The sequence below is a fragment of the Haliotis rubra genome, unplaced genomic scaffold (assembly GCF_003918875.1).
Source record: "Haliotis rubra isolate DU_JTF1 unplaced genomic scaffold, ASM391887v1 Scf300, whole genome shotgun sequence".
Taxonomy (NCBI): Eukaryota; Metazoa; Mollusca; class Gastropoda; order Lepetellida; family Haliotidae; genus Haliotis; species Haliotis rubra.
In genome coordinates, this window is record NW_025766970.1 from 320,792 (window position 1) to 341,219 (window position 20,428).

The window sequence follows — 20,428 nt, forward strand, 5'->3', positions numbered from 1 at the left end:
TTGTTCTTTGTGCCAGTATGTTTTTTACACTCCGCGATATATTTTATGCCCAAATTATGGATGCCTTATGAAATCTACAAACTGATATTACAAAAAAGACATGGTCCTATTGGTAAAGGTCTGAAAGAAAGGATTGTGTTTTATGAATGTATCAATATTTCATAACAATATTTTTTCCTTCATTGCATTTATTTCAAGTATGTGGCCAATAAATATTCAGATGCCCTTTAACGGTTGTAAAGTTGAGGATATGTTTAACCCACAAAATACCTTGATTTATCATTGATAGATCGTCCCTGTTTTCACCTTCAATGTGTGTGTCATTGTAAATATTGATATTGTTAAACTGAATTTGATAACGTGTGAAATGCATGAGCTCAGCAAGACACTTGTATGTCATTGTGAAAGTGACAACCCCTTCACATGTTATGAACACTGTGACAAAAGACTGATGTCTGTATCAAGTGGAGTGCTTGTCCAACATACGATTTCCTTTATAATCCCCATGGTTATAGCACTCGGTCTTTCTTCACCGCGTCTCATCGGTAGTACTTGAGCGCAGATTACAAAACTGTCCCATTGCTTGTGGAAAGTAATGCCTTTATAATGAGGCGCTTGCTAGAATCCACCCCTATGACAGAGAAAAACGTGGCTGGGCATGGTCCACTGCCTGCCTCTGCTCACCCATGCTTTTGTCAAGCCATCTTTATTGCCTGATTGCATTTCTCCCTTCTGCAAGGACTGTCACACGTAGACAAAAGTTGCAGTTGAGGTCCAATTTGTCGCTCTCGATACACACAGAGCACAAGACACTCTGCCCTCGTTGCCTGATGTTAGTTTTTGTAGAGGAGTTGTTCAAAGAGAACTGACGAGGGTGATTGGCTGCCCCAGCAGGAGATTGGTCAGTCGTAGTGAGGTGGGCGGAGCCAGGCTTTTCAAGCCGCCTCTACTGATTAAAGTGACGGGTCGCGTGGCTGGCGGTTCATGGGTGAAAGCATGGTGCTTCCAACACTATATGAATCATAACTATCTACTTGGCCATTTTTGGTTTCGGAAGCTAATTTATTGCTAGGTTGAGTGTGGCTATGCTTGGCATCTCCTGATTGTTGGTTGGGATCGTTGTCATGGACAGACAAGCAGTGCTATACTGTTATGGGGGGTTTTCGGAAAAAATTGAGATGTGAATGTGGATATATTCAGTCAAGATTGGTGTGACTTGAGCAGCTGACAGGTAGCACATCTTGGAATAGTTCCTCCGACAATTAATGGTGGAAGACTGGGTCATCAAAACAATGTATGCAACTAAACGCCGCCGGAGAACCGTCAAAAGGTACGTACCAAAACATTACGCCAGTCGGCGCCATGTTGGGATACTTGTCCTGCATGCCAGAGGGTTGCATGACGGGATCAGTTATTAGTTATTATAGCATGTTTATCTATGTCCGTTTGCCCCGGCAGAATTAAAGGGTTCGTTAGCTGCTGCCAGAGTTCAATTCTGAGGATGTTTCATTAATAACATCAACTGTTTACTTTTAAACTTTGTTTCTTTAAACGATAATTATGAGTTTTACATGTCTTAGAGTTTGTATAAAAATTAGGTGAATACTTTTGATGTTAAATCACACTGCTCAACAAGGACAGTTTTTTAAAATAATTTTGGGCTCTTAAGTTGTGTATCATGGCCAGGGGATAATATGGGACTGTTAATATCTGTAAAAATATGTTTTGTTGATTTTACTTTAGTTTGGTTAAATTGATTGTTGATATGACAGTTATTGAATTCACAGAAAACTGAATTAAACATACTTGAGTAAAATTGAACTACATATATAGTGTAAATAACAGCTTGTGGTAGTTTCTTTCTGGTTAGTTTTCCAACTTAATGTAAAATAAACAAACTACCAAACAGTGTTCACAATCTTTGAATGTTTCATTTAAGTATTTGGAATAATCTTAACCAAACTAAGATTCTTCTGAGATGAGATTTTGTTTGATATATGAACTGTGATACAATGAAATTCCTAGCTGCCTGTGGGACATATTTCAAGGAAGGGTATTGAAAGGTTAAAAAAGTGAACTGTTTTCTTGTGTATAACCTGATTCCTTTTTCATGAGAAAGTACTGCTGTTATTGTGGATTACACTTTTAAACATTTTAAATAAATGGTACACAATTATCATTACCAGAAACTAACAGTAAACCTTGGTCACCTGGATTTATACATTTCAGTGTGATTTTTAGTATTGAACAAACTTAGAATAATAGGTTGGGTATTGTTTTTTAAACAGTTCCTTGCAGAAAATATTTTTACTACCTATGACAATTTATATGGCAATAGTTTATAAAGATTTGTGGAGATGGATGTAAAAATATTTTTTCCTTTATGATTTTTAAATGTTTCTTGACTGATAATATTTTTGATAAATGTTTTAAAGAGAAATAAAATTGTTACAAACTACTGAAAGATAAAAAAGGTTTCTATACATTCGTGTATATTTCGTTTTTCTACACCCATTTCCAGTTCAACAAAGCAATATAGAAATATTCCATAGACTAAATCAAATGTAATTTCACTCTGATCAGTCAATGTCATCACAGAATTTTTATTAACATTAACGACACATTCTTTAAAATTTCTGAAATAAATTTTCCTTGCTGGATATTCTTCATACTATATAATCTTAATCAAACATCGGGTTTACAATCAATAGATACACCATAAACATTAATTTGTTAATTGTGTTTTCACCTATATTTTTTTCAACAAAGATACAATGAAAACTTGACCCAGAACCTCATGGCTATTTATTGGTATTGATGTAAAGTGGACAATGCTGCATTACTGATGAAATGTCCACGTTCCGTTGTTGATTTCACCTGCTTTTTTCCTATGTCAGAGTGTGGGACATCGTATAATTATCATCTTGACGTGTATAACGCTCAGATTGTTATCACTCACAAATGATTAGTTTGATTAATTTAATGACAACATCCAAAGCGGCAGCAATGGAGAAGGTAGCCTGGAGCCATACTTCAAAGATGTGGCGGTGATGCTTGATTGGCGGACCGCAAAACTAGTGTCATTTCACATATCAAAAGGAAAATATTTATGAATTTAACCATTTTACCTTGCATATGTGAGCATTAAATAGTTTTCTCTAATGATCAGAAGATATCATGAGATTGATGTTCCAAAACAAAATTGTTAATCAATGTCTCCGTGTTCATATATTGTCCGGTAATAAGGTTTTCCATAAATTACTCCTCAGTTTTTTCACACATGAATAATTTAGTCAGATTTTGTTGATTTTTCTTTGTTAATATATTGCAGTGATTTAGTTTCAGCTAATACACTAATGGAATATGTACTTTTAATTTTGGTTGAAAAAATATTTCCAATTATAATGTTGGAAGTGAAAAGAAAACTTGTGTCATATTTCAAATATAAGATTAAAGAATAAACTGCTAGTACCAAAACATAAAATGGATGTTTTGTTAAATGTATTTTAATCAATGCAGACATAATTTCATATCTAAAATCTAACTAGATTTTCTATTGTCACCACGTTTGTTGATTTTCCCCCCGTATTTTAAGGTACCTCAGTATATTTATCCTGATATGCTAAGTTCAGAAATCATTTGTATTCGTGTAGAGGTATGTATCTGGTTAATGTTGATATGTATCATATCTTACTTTAGAAATATGAAATGATTTTTTTGACTTACTTGAAAATTGACAGAATGTATATTCCCCCATTTCATGTCAAATCCATGTCTACTTCTACTTTGAATAATCTATATGACACACAAATCTTTTAGGAGTGATGACATTGTCCAAATGTGCATTTCTGTTGTGCAGGAGTAATTTCATAGTTGTGGCCATTACAAATACAAATTGAAAATTACTCATTTTCAAGAACAAGTTTCTTAATCTTAAAAGACACACTTCATTACTTGTTAAGCATGTTTATCTTCACATCTGCATGACTGTATTCACTGCCCATGATGAACAATATGTATGGGAGGGAGTGTAAAGTCTCTAACCTTACTATTTAAATTATATATGAATATAACCTTTCCAATACCATCTCGTAAATGTATTTCCAGTAGGACCCTATTTGAGGATGTTGTTGACAGTGCTAATGATGTCATTCATGTATTTGTTTGCTGCATTTGAAATGTATTACTTCTCATCAGCATAGCATGACAGGTTTGACAGAAATTGTGCAAAATGACAACAGTTAGATTTAGCAGAGTCAGGTATTATCAACATGAGATTAGTTAAGCATGAGTTGTTTTTGTGAAATTGTCTAGTTCCGATGTATATATAGCTCACTACATACAATAGGTTGCAGAACAAAATGATAATATTCTAAGGGCAGAAATTCATTTGCTGGTAAAGTGTTTAGTTAGGCACGTACATGTCTGCCATTAATAGTATGTATATATCTGTATTTCATAACTGCTTGAACACAATATTAATTATAGGCTTGATTTAAGTTTATATTGTGTGAGTGTCTACCCCAGTTGTGTTTTACCATTTTGTATTTGATTTGAAACATATTTATTACCAGGAGATGAAATATACCTTTGCTTCAGTAATTTGCTCTGTCTTGTCCTATTTCTTGTACCGGTAATAAATACTGTTTTCAGTTCATTTTTAAGACATTATGAAATAGTAACATGAAACTTCATTTCAATAAAACACACCTGAGCTATTTTCAATATATAAATAAATGTCTGCAATGTCTATATGTAGCTTGTCAATATCCATATGTAGAATTGATTAGAACACCTACTTACAATTTCTATTGCTGAGTACTTCCGTAAAATGTTCTGAAATGTATAAATATTTGAATATGTATTTCATAAAAATCCCCAAAAGAGTTATCAATAGGTTGTTCATATACATTTGTGGACCCTACTTTCTAAACCTTGTCCATTATTTCTATAAAGCCATCTATCATACCAACTGTTGACTAATTGTCATTCACACACCTTTTAATACCTTATTGAAAAAGGCTCAGTGATGAATTTAGTGATACTGAAGATTAATTCTACAGCTCAACTTTAAGAATATTTTATCAGAATTAGCTCCAGATTTCTATCATTTTGAGACATTAATCCTTGGAATGATTAGAAAGTATAAAATTAACTGATGTACGATTGGATCATTGAAAGTGATATGGCTTATTCAGTTTCCACGTGGTTTAAAGCTCATGGCTGTGATTTATGCAAATGACAAGGGGTATCAATGCTTGTCTGTGTCACTCAATCAAGTAAGACGCTTACACCATTGTGGGGTTGGGGACCAGGCTTTGTCTGTCCAGGAACAAAGGTTGATTTTGCTGTTGATTTGTGGTTCATTCAGTTCTGTCTGTTGCATCCAGTGATTGCCAGGACAAAGTAATCATCTTATACAGCTAATCGTTTCTCGGCCTCATGCTGGCTCCTGCTGCAGTATGTTGTATGTTGCAGATGTCAGTCTTGGAATCAGGTTGTCGTCAGTTGCACTTACCGACTGAGGTCACACTTTGTTGACATAACATTCATCCCATGTTGATTCATGGAATGGTGGAACATAATGCAAGGATTGTTACACATGTGCTCTCTTAAAAAAATGCTCTGTTTTGTGATCTGCACTTTTTTTCTGTTGAAACCTAGTTCAGGATACATATAGAGATTCTTATTGTAAATTTTGTATACAGCTGGCAGAGACCAAGCTGCGATGATGTGTGTGATGATGATGATGAGTATGATGGTAATGAATATTATCTAACAACTATATGAGATATGATATCAAAGCAATACATGGGTTGTCAGTTCACTGCTTGCTAAACTGTATGACATTAGTAGTAAGATTATTTAAGCAGGTGACGCTTGTCAGTTTCAGTAGTGCAGATAGATACAGGATAAAACAGGTGTTGAGCTCATGATCTTTGCCACAGGCTTGGCAGAGGAAACACTCCTCAACTCCCATAGCGGGATCAAATGGTGCTGTCACCTGCAGACTAGCTGTGCTGCTATCATAGGTCCTTGATGATGCTGGTGTCATGAGTTTTCATGACATTGCTGATGTCATGAGGTGTCCATGTTGGTGTTGATGTCAAGAGGTGTTCATGCTGGTGTTGATATCATGTATCCATGACAATGCTGATATCATAAGTTTTCATATGCTGATGTCATGAGGTGTCCATGATGGTGCTGATATCAGATGTTCATGATGATGCTGATATCATGAGTTTTCATGATATCCTGATGTCATGAGGTGTTCATGTTGGTGTTGATGTCATGAGGTGTTCATGTTGGTGTTGATGTCATGAGGTGTTCGTGCTGGTGTTGATGTCAAGAGGTGTTCATGCTGGTGTTGATGTCAAGATGTGTTCATGATAGTGTTGATGTCGTGAGGTGTTCATGATAGTGTTGATGTCATGAGGTGTTCATGCTGGTGTTGATGTCAAGAGGTGTTCATGCTGGTGCTCATATGTCCCTTCTACTGCCCTATTACCCTAGCAGGCTGGACTGTATGTAAGGTTACTGCTGGACACCTGGCACAGGCACCTGGCGCAGACACATGGATGAGGGGTGTATGTGTTGAAGCAGGTTCTGGTATACCGAGACTGACCAGTCCCTGCTGCTACACACCTGGCACAGACACATGGCACAGACACCAGGCACAGACTCATGGATGAGGGGTGTATGTGTTGAAGCAGGTTCTGGTAGACCGAGACTGACCAGCCCCTGCTGCTGGACACTTGGCACAGACACCTGACCCAGACACCTGGATGAGGGGTGTATGTGTTGAAGCAGGTTCTGGTAGACCGAGACTGACCAGCCCCTGCTGCTGGACACCTGGCACAGACACCTGACCCAGACACCTGGATGAGGGGTGTATGTGTTGAAGCAGGTTCTGGTAGACCGAGACTGACCAGCCCCTGCTGCTGGACACCTGGCACAGACACCTGGCACAGACACCTGGATGAGGGGTGTATGTGTTGAAGCAGGTTCTGGTAGACCGAGACTGACCAGCCCCTGCTGCTGGAGCTGGCCCTAGATGCCCCCACCAATAACACCACACATGTCAACCTCAGCAATCACTTTTCTCACTTTCCAGGGTGTCACAGATGTATTATATTTCATAACAAAAGGATCAACTTGACCCAGAATTTTCCTGATTAGATTGTTGCCATAGATTTCCTTTGTTAATGTCTTGGAAAATTCATTAATGTGATTGGTCTGTGTCGGTTGATGCCATGTCCGACTGTGTGCAGGTGGAAAGTGTTGACTATCAGCCAAGCTTGACTTTCTCACTGTACACCAGGGCACACCAGTAGGCTGTTAGTGTCATAAGGTGCTAGCTGCTAGTGTCAGCAGGCAGGTATTGTCATGTCAGTAGTCTGTTAGTGTCATAAGGTGCTAGCTGCTAGTGTCAGCAGGCAGGTATTGTCATGTCAGTAGGCTGTTAGTGTCATAAGGTGCTAGCTGCTAGTGTCAGCAGGCAGGTATTGTCATGTCAGTAGCTAGGCTGTTAGTGTAATATCAGTAGGCAGCTATTGTCATGCCAGTAGGCTGTTAGTGCTATATCAGTAGGCAGCTTTTGTCATGTCAGTAGGCTGTTAGTGCTATATCAGTAGGCAGCTTTTGTCATGTCAGTAGGCTGTTAGTGTAATGTCAGTAGGCAGCTATTGTCATGTCAGTAGGCTGTTAGTGCTATATCAGTAGGCGGCTATTGCCATGTCAGTAGACTATTAGTGTTATATCAGTAGGTACTTATTCTATGATAGTAGGCTGTTAGTGTTATATCAGTAGGCAGCTAGTGTCATGCCAGTAGGCTGTTAGTGCTATATCAGTAGGCAGCTACTGTCATGACAGTAGACTGTTAGTGTTATATATCAGTAGGCAGCTATTGTCATGTCAGTAGGCTCTTAGTGTTATATCAGCAGGCAGCTATTGCCATGTCAGTAGGCTCTTAGTGTTATATCAGTAGTTAGTTATTGTCATGACAGTAGGCTATTAGTGTTATATCAGTAGGCACCTACTTTCATGTCAGTAGGCTCTTAGTGTTATATCAGTAAACAGTTGGTTTGGTCAGGTCAGGTGATGTAAGAGGCCAGCTCTTTGTCATCGGTGATGTTAGTGCCATGTCAGTAGGTTGCTAATGCCATGTCAGAAGGTTGATAGTGGTATGTCAGAAGGTTGATAGGGCCATGTTAGCAGGTTGATAGTGGTATGTCAGAAGGTTGATAGGGCCATATGTTAGTATGTTGCTAGTGTTATGTCAGTAGGTTGATAGGGCCATGTTAGCAGGTTGAAGTATATTGTTAGTGTCATGACAGTAGGCTGCTAGTGTTATGTCAGTAGGTTCATGGTGGAAATCGCCAGCTATTGTCAAGCCAGCAGAAAGTTGATGTTGGTCATGTCAGAGTCTACCCCAACATTCACCCAAGCTGTTCTCACACAGCACCAGATGAACACTTACAAGGTTCTGCAAACGGTTCTGTGCTACTGGGATGATTGTGTGATATCCTCTGAGGCTTATATGTCAATGTGTGTCAAATGTAATGGAGAATCGTCAATTTCAGGTGTTTATGTTCAACTGCTGGTCTGTTGGTCTAAGAGAAAGGAATTTACCATGCCTGGGCAAACCACAATGAGCTTACCTAGGTGCACAGATCTGTAGCACAAGGTCAAAACAAATACGTCCTCGAGACGTCATTAGCGTTGGGACTACTCAACTGTGGTATTGCTATGTAGACCGTGAAATCAATTCTTTTCGCAATATTACAGACATTCAGTGACTTTTCAGTTCATTTTGTAAAGTGCATGTAAGGCAAAAGAATTGTTCGGAAATCAAGCAATAAAAGAGGCCTTGCTCAGTTGGTTTCATTCTTCCAGCCTGTAGCTTCAGGTCTAAACAAATCCCACCACTGCTTGCTGCCCCTGCACCCTCATGTTCTGCAGCCACTCAATTGTCTCTGACTAGTTTCTGACAAGGAAACAATGTTTTGTTTTCATTCTTAGGCCTTACCAATTTTCATTCCTGACTTGCCCTATATTAATGATAGTAACATCAAAGAAAATCACTTGATTTTTATAGTTATAATATATTTCAAACCTGAGCTTACAGGTAATGTTACCTTAATTATTAGGCAAAGATATTTTTTACTTGTGCTACTAAATAGATAACAACTATATAGATGATTATCTATTTTACATATGTTCCTCAATTCTAAATGAGCAGAAAATGTACCGGAATATTGTCCGTTGTCCAAGTGTATTATCAAGGTAAATATTGCCTGAAGAAATATGGCATATGTGGCAAATTTGTGTTCCTCTCTGTTACCATAGAACCACTCAGAAGAATTGCTCTAAATAATCCTCCCAGTAATCAACAACAGGCGTGCAATCAATCATGGCTTAACCAACGTCTATTTCCATAGATTTCAGTTGATAGGGCGTCTCTGTACAACAGCCCTGACAGTATGATCATGTCAGTTTCAACATGCAGCTACTGCCAGCTTCAGAAGGCTATTAATGCCAGTAAATGACCAGAAATGTTTATTTCATTAAAATCTAAAAGTGACCTCTGATGACCCCTGATTTTCACAGTGCAGTGGACATGGGTTCATCAATTGTTTGGGATGAAAAAATGATGTGATAGAAGATAGATTTGGCTTAATCACAATATGAGATTAATTTACAGACCCAAGGCTATAGGTGCAGCTTTCAGGCCAGCTGGATTTAAATGGGACACTAGAGCATGGTATGACAACCATATTGTTTTTGGTTTTGCTTTAAACTGAAATCGTTTTCCAAGGAGACGTGCTAGGTGTGCAGTTTTAATGCAGATGATGTTATGTGCAGCCTACGTAGAACCTTACTCAAATGCATTTCATTTCGTAAGTTAACATTGAGGTGCATGTGCATAGTAATGATGCATGTTTAGGATTTTGATTCACAGAGATTTGTGTTCATATGAATATATACCTGAATGTTTTCAAGTTTGAAAATAATGTTGTACAATTATCAAATGGAGTTTGAATCTTGAATCAGTTTATTTATTATGCTCAGTACATTCAGTATATCTAAAAAATTCATCTATATGGAGGTGTACTATGTATGAGTCTTATGTATGCATGATGCACATCCAGTATAGTTGAATAATGCATCCATATTGGAAGTAAAGAGTATGTGCCTGATATATGCACAATACATACCCATATAGCCAAAGGAGTTGTACCATATGTGTCTTGTGTATGCATTATGCACATCGAGTATATTTTAATAATGCATCCATATGGAGGTATAAAGTGTGTGTCTTGTGTATGCATGATGTGCATCCAGTACATTCAAATATTGCTTCCATGTGGAGTTATAAAGTGTGTGTCTTGTGTATGCATGATGCACATCAAGTACTTCCAAATAATGCGTCCATATGAATGTGTACTATATGTGGGTTGTGTATGCATGATGCAAATCCAGTGCATTCAAATAAAGCTTCCATATGGAGGCAAAGAGTATGTTTCTTGTGTATGCATGATACACATCAAGTACATACAAATAATGCTTCCATATGGAGGCATAGAGTATGTGTCTTGTGTATGCATGATACACACCAAGTACATACAAATAATGCTTCCATATGGAGGCATAGAGTATGTGTCTCATGTATGCTTGATACACATTAAGTACATACAAATAATGCTTCCATATGGAGGCATAGAGTATGTGTCTCATGTATGCTTGATACACATTAAGTACATACAAATAATGCTTCCATATGGAGGTATAGAGTATGTGTCTTGTGTATGCATGAAACACATCAAGTACATACAAATAATGCTTCCATATGGAGGTATAGAGTGTGTGTCTTGTGTATGCATGGTACACATTAAGTACATACAAATAATGCTTCCATATGGAGGTATAGAGTGTGTGTCTTGTGTATGCATGGTACACATCAAGTACATACAAATAATGCTTCCATATGGAGGTATAGAGTGTGTGTCTTGTGTATGCATGATACACATCAAGTACATACAAATAATGCTTCCATATGGAGGCATAGAGTATGTGTCTTGTGTATGCATGATGCATGTGTGTGCATGTAATCCAGGAGACATCAGCTGATGCAGTGTAAAGACCTTCTGTACATATACCCCCTACCCTGCATCTCTCCAAGTGACATCTATATCCCCTGTACAAGAGCAGCCCATAATTGACTAGCCCTTACTACATTATCACTCCCAGATGTCAAACACTAAACCAACGGGGTTCAGGTACAGTTCAGTTGAAATTATAAAATACTAGGTGAAAATGGATTCACCGGTATGATATACATTCAAAAGAACACAACTTTATACTAGTTTTATGTAAGTACTGATATTACATATTAAATAAGAATAAATTTAGCAATCTCCTGTTACACTGCACATTGATAGTTCTTTTGTCTTGGAATTGTCTAAGTGAAATTGTGACTATCTGATGAAATACGGCTGATGTTGGAAAGCACAAATACATTTGCCAGTTCCAATAGCTCATATTTTCATGATATAAGAACTAATTTTATGACTGATATTGGTGTAAGTTAATTTTAGCGCACCCCAGCCAAAGTAATGACCAAATCAAACAACCTCTAGGCTAAATTTGAGCAATTTTCCAGCTTTTTCTTTTAAAAATATGATAATTAAATTGATGATGAAGACAAGATTGTTTACACTGAGGCGGAAGTCACTCTCAATGGCAGTTTTTGAGAGAGCCGACCAACCTTTGCGTTAGCCATTGTTGGGGCGTATGAGCTTTTTTCACGCCCTAGGCCATCAATGCTAGCAGTTCATGTGGAAATTATATGGGGCCTTGGTCTCCCGCCCCCCGCCCGTACGGCTTACAACCAGAGAAAATTGTAGGATAGTGGACCATCACCTGTCTCTAGAGACTCAGACTTTAAATGGCAGATTGGGATATTTTATAATGGAATAATGGGAAGATTTGAGGAAAATATCATTGGCAATGTTGGAGCCTCATTTTTCAGATGCCATAAGGTCTGTGTCAAGAGAGCTTTTGTGTTGTCGGAATCGGCCTAGGGAAAATATATCTTTGATTGTACGGGGGTATATTTTTTGTATTTTATTGTCATAATCTGTCATTTATCAAAAAGAGAACATATGGGGAATGGAAATAAAAGCATAAGCAGCTGAAAAAGGTACCATTGAGATATATTGTAAATTACTGTACATGAACAAACAAACAGTTTCAAGAAAAATAATATTATCGATGAGAAAGAATATTTTTGCCATTTTAATGCTAATCTTGAAGAAAATATAATTGTGCAATATTTCATAATACAGGGATTGACATTTATTAAGAGTAATAGGACATACTTTGTTTTTCCCACAGAACGTTTCTCATTTTTTTAATGAAGTTTTTCATTTGAAGTAAGGACAAATGTGAAGTTAAACATATGACTATTAAAAAATTCCAATTTTTGTTGCTGCCAAACTGTATTTACAAACAGAGTGCTGCAAAACTGACAGAAATTCTGCCATTTTGACCATGAACATTCTGATGTCTTGTAGCATCAAGGAGATATCTATACTTACACAGGAAGCCATATACCTCATCCAGTAAATCCCCTTGACACATATCCCCCCAAATCAGACCCCAAATTCCCCCAATCTAGAAGCAGGGTGTGTTTGTGGAGAGCCCCACCTGTGCCGTACAGGGCAGATGTATCCTGTCCACATTTCACTGCTAACAAATCCCTGGACCTCATTTTGGTCTCGCCCTTTGACACTTGTCCTCTGAGTGGACTGTGTACCCCCATATTACTGTCTTGTCTGTTGTTAACTCTGTATTATCTCCGTATTAACCAGCGTATACTTATGTTGTTGCCGTGGTTTACAGGAATGTCAACTGCAGGGATTGGGAAGAGCAGTATTGGTGTCGTGGTTTGACATGTACACTTTTACTTCACTTGTTGGTTAACATCTTCACACTTATTTACCTATATTTCTGTCACTATATTCAACATACATTTGAATAACAACACCTTTTTGAAGACCCCATAACATGTGCCCTCATACCTCACCCCTCCACCAAGATACACCCTCATCCAAAAATGACACTTTATTCTTAACAAAGGATATTCTTAATTACCATAACATGAGGCTCCCTTGCCATTCAGCTGTCATCAAGATTCTCAAGCACCATACCGACCTATTTCAAAATGATCCATATCTACATGGTTATTCTGAATTCATGTCACTTCAATCACACACATCCACCTTTATTAATGTGCCATAGAACATGCTGCAGACAAAACAAGATTCATCCATTCTATCATCTTTTCCTCCATCGTCAGCAATACATCAGCACCATCACCAACATCACTGTATTCATATATGGCGACACAACTGTCATGAAATATTGACAGACTTTCTACATGTTCATTTCATCGACAGACATCACAGATGTGTCATAACATAAATATAATTGATTTACGATTGAGTTTGATGTTCTTCTTAATTACCAGCTGATTAAATATTCATAATTTGATTGTCTCTACATGTGTCCTCTCTGTGTTAGTTTCAGAGATTACACTTGCACTTCAGCAGTGAATGACAGTTTTTTTCTGTAGTAAATAATTCATTTACTAATGATAGCCAGCCCTTTATCAATCACCTGTGAAGAAGTCAGCCTGGTTTGTGTAAATATTGCCCACTAAACATGGTTTAAGGCTAATGAATTAGCACTTTCAATCTGAATATCATTTCTGCTTTAAAATATTCATGTTAATTAAAGTTTCAAGTTTTATGATACAAATGGAACTTCACTCTATCTTGTGGCAGTTCAATATGATTTTTCTGATGAGCATTACAGGAACAAGGAAATAGCTTCCACACAATGCTCCAGTAAATAGCATGTATTCAGCATCACTCATGCTTAAGCTGTCATTGATTTTTTTGTGTGTGGAAGGGAACAAAAAGTAATTTTTAGGGCATTCATGCATTAAAATTAAATTATACAAACTACTGACAAACTAAAACAGATATAAAGAGTAAAAGAGCTTCAGAAGTTTTGAGACGTATGCTCTGTGTTGCTGCTCTGTATATGATTATTTTTAAGAAAACTTACACATAAACTCCAAGGATTGTTCAGATGGTAAATACAATTAAGGACTGAGTCAGTTTACTAGTACTTGAAAAAACCCAGAAGGTATGATTATTCTCTGGTGATAATGACATCAGCAAAAGGAAGATGCTTATGGAAGAACTGTGTTATGTGAAAGCAAATGACGACATCACACAAATAATTGACATGTTCTGTATCCCTTGGGAGTTTGATATCAGGATGATATTTTAGGTGTATCTCTACTAGAATTTGATGTTAATCTGAAACTCATTTTGTATTTTTATCACTAAGATAGTGTCATAATGATTGCCGAAAAAGTAAATATAAGATCTCATCTTCGGTCTGTCAGAAATCGCTTGACTGCTTTCATAATGCTTTCAGTCGTCAATTTCATCTGAGGAACTACAATCACAGCTTGTTGACAAACTGATTCTTGCCCGTCGCTTGTCTAATTATCAAAGTGGTCTCATTCTATTAATTTTTGTTTGCTGATGGTATCTTGATGATTTTTTTATAAGTTGTCTCGATGAATGTTTAATATTTGGTCATGTTGACTGTGTAAATGTGTCATCTCTTCATGTCAATAGACCCACTGAGCCAGTGCTTATATCAGCAATGCAGGTTTTGCACTTAAATCGAGTTGTCAATTGCACTTCGGTTTGTGTACATTGATCATGGCCTGTTATTTAACTGTTTGATTGCATTGATCAGTTGGGATGTCTGTTTCACCCACAATCAAAGTCTGGCTGATTCATGAAATATACAGTGACCTGTCACTGATTTCATGACTGACAGTTTAACAGCTGATATCGACATGGCCATTATTTTACACTCGGTGTATTTATTTAAAGCTTTTCTCCTATAAATCAGCACCAAGTATGCAAATAAGTATCTATTTAATGAAATAAAATTATGTTTCTAATTATTCCTCAAAACAAATATTTTGACTGATATTCCTCTGTGTTGTTTGTCAGAGATTGATATGTAAAGAATAGAAAGTTCTACCATACCTTCAGTATATGAACATGTATCATCAATAAATATATCATGTTTGCTGAAGATGTTTCTGAACAGTTGTTCATGGTATATGCACACTACAAATGATTAAAACAAATGATCACTGTGTAAAATAGACCCTTGTCAATCCACATACGACACATCCTATCAGAAACATCTATTTGCAGTCAGGCAACAAATGAAAACAATTGTTGTAGTTTGTGCCCAATAGCTCTATGTTGTTGAAAGTGACATGGAGCAGAACCTGTCTAAAGAATGACATGAGATGTTCCGTGTGACAGAATGTTCATACACAAGCTTCCAATTTCTGTGGATGCAGCATTCTCACCATTCCATCCAAATCTGAAATGAATACTTTATATTTGATATAATTATACAGTAATCCCAAAAAAATGATTTTTGTTAATAACTATTTGGCCATGTCTCCCAGCATGACCCCTACAGGAAATGATGGCAGGCCAGCCTGCTGATGGCTTTCTATGGATCACCCTTGTCCTGCTGCTACCATTAACAGCCCATGTCATAAAAGAACTAATAATAGTTAACCTACAAGTTTGCCTTTTGGTGCTGAAGTCTTGCTGACCATTATAGTCCTTGCTGACTGGTGCCGGAAGTTGTTGGAGAGATGCGATGGTTAGGAGACACAGTTAAATGATGTCTTGTACATGAATCCATCCTCGTGGTGGGCAGAACCCAAATGTGTTTGGAATTTCATTACATTGGAACAATATTTTTATTTCAAACTCTTAACTCTCAGCTTTATCGCTCTCTACATTCAATACTGTGACAAACAACATCTTACTTCAGAAATGTTTTTAAACATAAGAGATTTTATAGATTTCCAACATTTTTTGAATACATAGCATTTTTCTTTTTATGATTATTCTTACTTGCATCGTGCTTTATAGCTTAGGTTGTAACACAATACATTGAGCTCTATATTTTAATTTATTGAATGTATGACAGTTGCCACTTATTCTGAGAAATACGTGGAGAATTTTTCATTTTATCTTGTGTTTTACATTCATATTTTACAAAAAAAATGATACTGTTTCTTTGAAGCTAGAGTTGTCTCCTCTGTACCCTTAAGTGAGATTGACGTTAAGCCCACTTCAGTGCCATCTAGTGTTAGCACAGCCAGGCTAAATCTCTTGTCTTCCCCAACAACACTTAACATTGTTGTTTGCTTTCTCTCGGGGGGTTGTGTGTTTAGAGGAGCCGTTGTTAGCAGTACTGAAGGAGAGCACTTGAAACAATCTCCATCCGTTCAGTCTGTGGTTGTAGGGTGTTGTATCATGTGACAATTTAATATTTCATACAAATATAATTGTATCTCTACAAAAGATGCTATTTGAACATTTGAAGGTGCTTTTTTACTGAAAGTATGCCATCTGGGTAAGGTATTGTATTAATTTGTATTGATATCACTACTTTATACAGTACTGTCGTTGTAGGATTAAGTGTTTTTTTCAGATTTGTATGTGATCATGAACACCTGATTACATATATTGGTAATATTGTTTTATAAAGGATGAAAGTGTTTTTAGAACAAAAGAGAAAAGGCCCCAAGGACAGATTTTTTTACAGATTCAAAATAATAATGTTTAAGGATCTTTAAAAAGATCAAGCGCCAGAGAGTGTACTGACAAATCCAAGTTCACATGGTATAAAAAAATCCCTCTCTTTATGAAAAGAGTAAATGACAGTTTTCTCAATCGTAAGCCCATCAGATTTCATCTGAGGAAGCCTAATTTATAGGTAGAAGTTTTTTATGGATAAAAATGATACCACAAAGAGTTACTCAACGACAACTGTCCCTTTGTCCAGAGTTCAAATCATTTAATTCCAGTTTTGTAGTCACATATTGTACTGCCAGCCCTGGCTTGTGTGCAGTAATTGTAAAGAGATAAACCTAACCAGCGTATAATCAAGCACTGTCAGCTAACCAGTAGTTTGTTAACTCCGTATCTTGAGTAAATGATGCGTTACATCATGGCCACAGAGTCGCTGCCCCAGACACTGGGAGCTCCTCTAGCTTAATTGCCGTAAAAGTCACATGCTGGGAGTTTATCAAAATGTTGATGGATGACGCGATGGGCACTCGAAGTTACGGAACTCCCAGAATGCTCTATTGGGTCCCATCTGTGCACGATTGTTGCGCCCTTAAATAAAGAAACCCTCCAAAGCTTAGCGACAGATGCATTATGCAAAATGACAATGCTCGGACGTTCATAATGAGATCCTAATCGTACCATCTCCCGGAGGAGTGGGTAGTGGTTGGAGATACAATACATGAATCTCTTACAAATTAAGCCATTCACAATCTAATTCCCAATTAAAAAGGTCTGTGTTGAATATAGTTACAGAACTATGACAGCTGCCCTTGCAACTTGACTATTAGGACTGTTGTAGCAATGAGCAATGTTCAGAGGCAAATTTTGCTCTGTGTGTTCCGAGTTCGTGATTTCTCTACGTGCTAATGAAACATTAAACCATGTTAGCTGCTAGAGGCAACGTCACTGAAACAATACCACGTCAATAGTGGCGGCAAATGCCAAAGACATAAACGCTGTACACTGTTACGCTATCCCCAATGGCGTATGCTCTCAGTGACCGGGGCACTTTTAACATGCATGGCGGAACTGAGACAAACAAATGATCAAAATCGCGATTCCATTAAAGCCCACAGACTTTGATCTCTCTAATGACTCTGCCCTGGACATGATTTTAACGGGAACAGTGTGACACCTATATTGTTCCCGTTGTACGCCACACGCTGTAGGAGCCTCACTTTGGATTGACTGAATCAAAGGAGAACATAAAACCCCCTCGTAAACTTTTCATAAAACAATCTCATTGATTTTGACATCACAGACACATTTCATCTTTGAAATATATCGTTAAGATGGTTTTCTGTGACTCTGTTGTGCTGCAAGTCTGTATGCAAGTGTTTCACTGTGTTACTTCAAGATACTGGTGTCAGTCCTAACTGGAGTCTTGCATGAGAGAACTTAAGTGAAACAAGATTTGTATGTCTTATGAATGTTCTTGAAATGGAAATATGTTTATGTTAGCAACATTATTAGATGTTTACATGCAATTGATTGTTCATAGTGAAAGCCAGTCGTCAACGTCTGGTTTTAAAAGATATGATGCATGTAATAGTTATCTTTCAATGGAAGAATTTGGACTCACTTTGGGGAGAAGGTTTGCTATTTTGAAAAATAAATGTCAACAAATAAAGTATCCAAATTCATATTTCTATGTTATAACCATAGAAGCCAGTCCTTCAAAGTCATCTTAGTATGGTAGTGAACCAGCCTGTGTTAGACTATGGTAGTAAACCAGCCTGTGTTAGACTATGGTAGTAAACCAGCCTGTGTTGGACTACGGTAGTGAACCAGCCTGTGTTAGACTATGATAGTAAACCTGCCTGTGTTAAACTATGGTAGTAAACCAGCCTGTGTTAGACTATGGTAGTAAACCAGCCTGTGTTAGACTATGGTAGTAAACCAGCCTGTGTTAGACTATGGTAGTGAACCAGCCTGTGTTAGACTATGGTAGTGAACCTGCCTGTGTTAGACTATGGTTGTAAACCAGCCTGTGTTAGACTATGGTAGTAAACCAGCCTGTGTTAGACTCTGGTAGTAAACCAGCCTGTGTTAGACTATGGTAGTAAACCAGCCTGTGTTAGACTATGGTAGTAAACCAGGCTGGTTTACTGGTCGTAAACCTGCCTGTGTTAGACTATGGTAGTAAACCTGCCTGTGTTAGACTATGGTAGTAAACCAGGCTGTGTTAGACTATGGTAGTAAACCAGCCTGTGTTAGACTATGGTAGTAAACCAGCCTGTGTTAGACTATGGTAGTGAACTAGCCTGTGTTAGACTCTGGTAGTAAACCTGCCTGTGTTAGACTATGGTAGTAAACCAGCCTGTGTTAGACTATGGTAGTAAGCCAGCCTGCGTTAGACTATGGAAGTAAACCAGCCTGTGTTAGACTATGGTAGTAAACCAGCCTGTGTTAGACTATGGTGAACTAGCCTGTGTTAACCTGGCTGGTTTAGACTGGTCGTAAACCAGCCTGTGTTAGACTCTGGTAGTAAACCAGCCTGTGTTAAACTCTGGTAGTAAACCAGCCTGTGTTAGACTATGGTAGTAAACCAGCCTGTGTTAGACTATGGTAGTAAACCAGGCTGGTTTACTGGTCGTAAACCAGCCTGTGTTAGACTCTGGTAGTAAACCAGCCTGTGTTAGACTATGGTAGTAAACCAGCCTGTGTTAGACTATGGTAGTAAACCAGCCTGTGTTGGACTATGGTAGTGAACCAGCCTGTGTTAGACTATGGTAGTAAGCCAGCCTGTGTTAGACTATGGTAGTAAACCAGCCTGTGTTAGACTATGGTAGTAAACCAGCCTGTGTTAGACTATGGTAGTGAACCAGCCTGTGTTGGACTATGGTAGTGAACCAGCCTGTGTTAGACTATGGTAGTAAGCCAGCCTGTGTTAGACTATGGTAGTAAACCAGCCTGTGTTGGACTATGGTAGTGAACCAGCCTGTGTTAGACTATGGTAGTAAACCAGCCTGTGTTAGACTATGGTAGTAAACCTGCCTGTGTTAGACTATGGTAGTAAACCAGCCTGTGTTGGACTATGGTAGTGAACCAGCCTGTGTTAGACTATGGTAGTAAACCAGCCTGTGTTAGACTATGGTAGTAAACCAGCCTGTGTTAGACTATGGTAGTAAACCAGCCTGTGTTAGACTATGGTAGTGAACCAGCCTGTGTTAGACTATGGTAGTGTACAGGTTCGAGGCTTGCTTTATGAAATTGAACTTTTACAAATATTCAGTAATTTATTTTATGAATATTTCCACCACATCATGTCACAAGTTGTTGATTCTCCAGTACTGGTTTCTCTTCCTCATCATGTTGTTTCTTGTTGCAGCCCCAAGGCCCCTATAAAGGATCCTCCCAAAAGTAACCCCAGTAAGCGGCACCGGGAGCGCCTCAACGCAGAGTTAGACCATCTTGCTAGTCTCCTGCCCTTTGAGCAAAGCGTCATTTCTAAGCTGGATAAACTCTCTATACTCAGACTGGCCGTTAGCTACCTCAGAACCAAAAGCTACTTTCAAAGTAAGTTACAATATTGTCATTTCTTAATGTGAGGAAAGTTTTACCAGATTGATATCCAAATAAAAACATGGGAAATGTCTCTCAGGCATGGACACATCACTTAAAATTCTGCTAATTTACTGGATCGTATGAAGCGTATATTTTCATCC

General features: G+C 37.9%; 1 protein-coding gene across 1 annotated transcript in view; it reads left to right on the forward strand.

Annotated features, from left to right (window-relative positions):
• The first annotated feature begins 990 nt into the window (after positions 1-990).
• Positions 991-20,428, forward strand: part of LOC124282666 (single-minded homolog 1-like) — a 57,887-nt gene continuing 38,449 nt past the window's right edge. The window contains 2 exon segments of the mRNA XM_046718691.1: positions 991-1,330; positions 20,092-20,279. Coding sequence (XP_046574647.1) covers positions 1,266-1,330; positions 20,092-20,279 — 253 coding nt within the window. The 5' untranslated portion in view covers positions 991-1,265.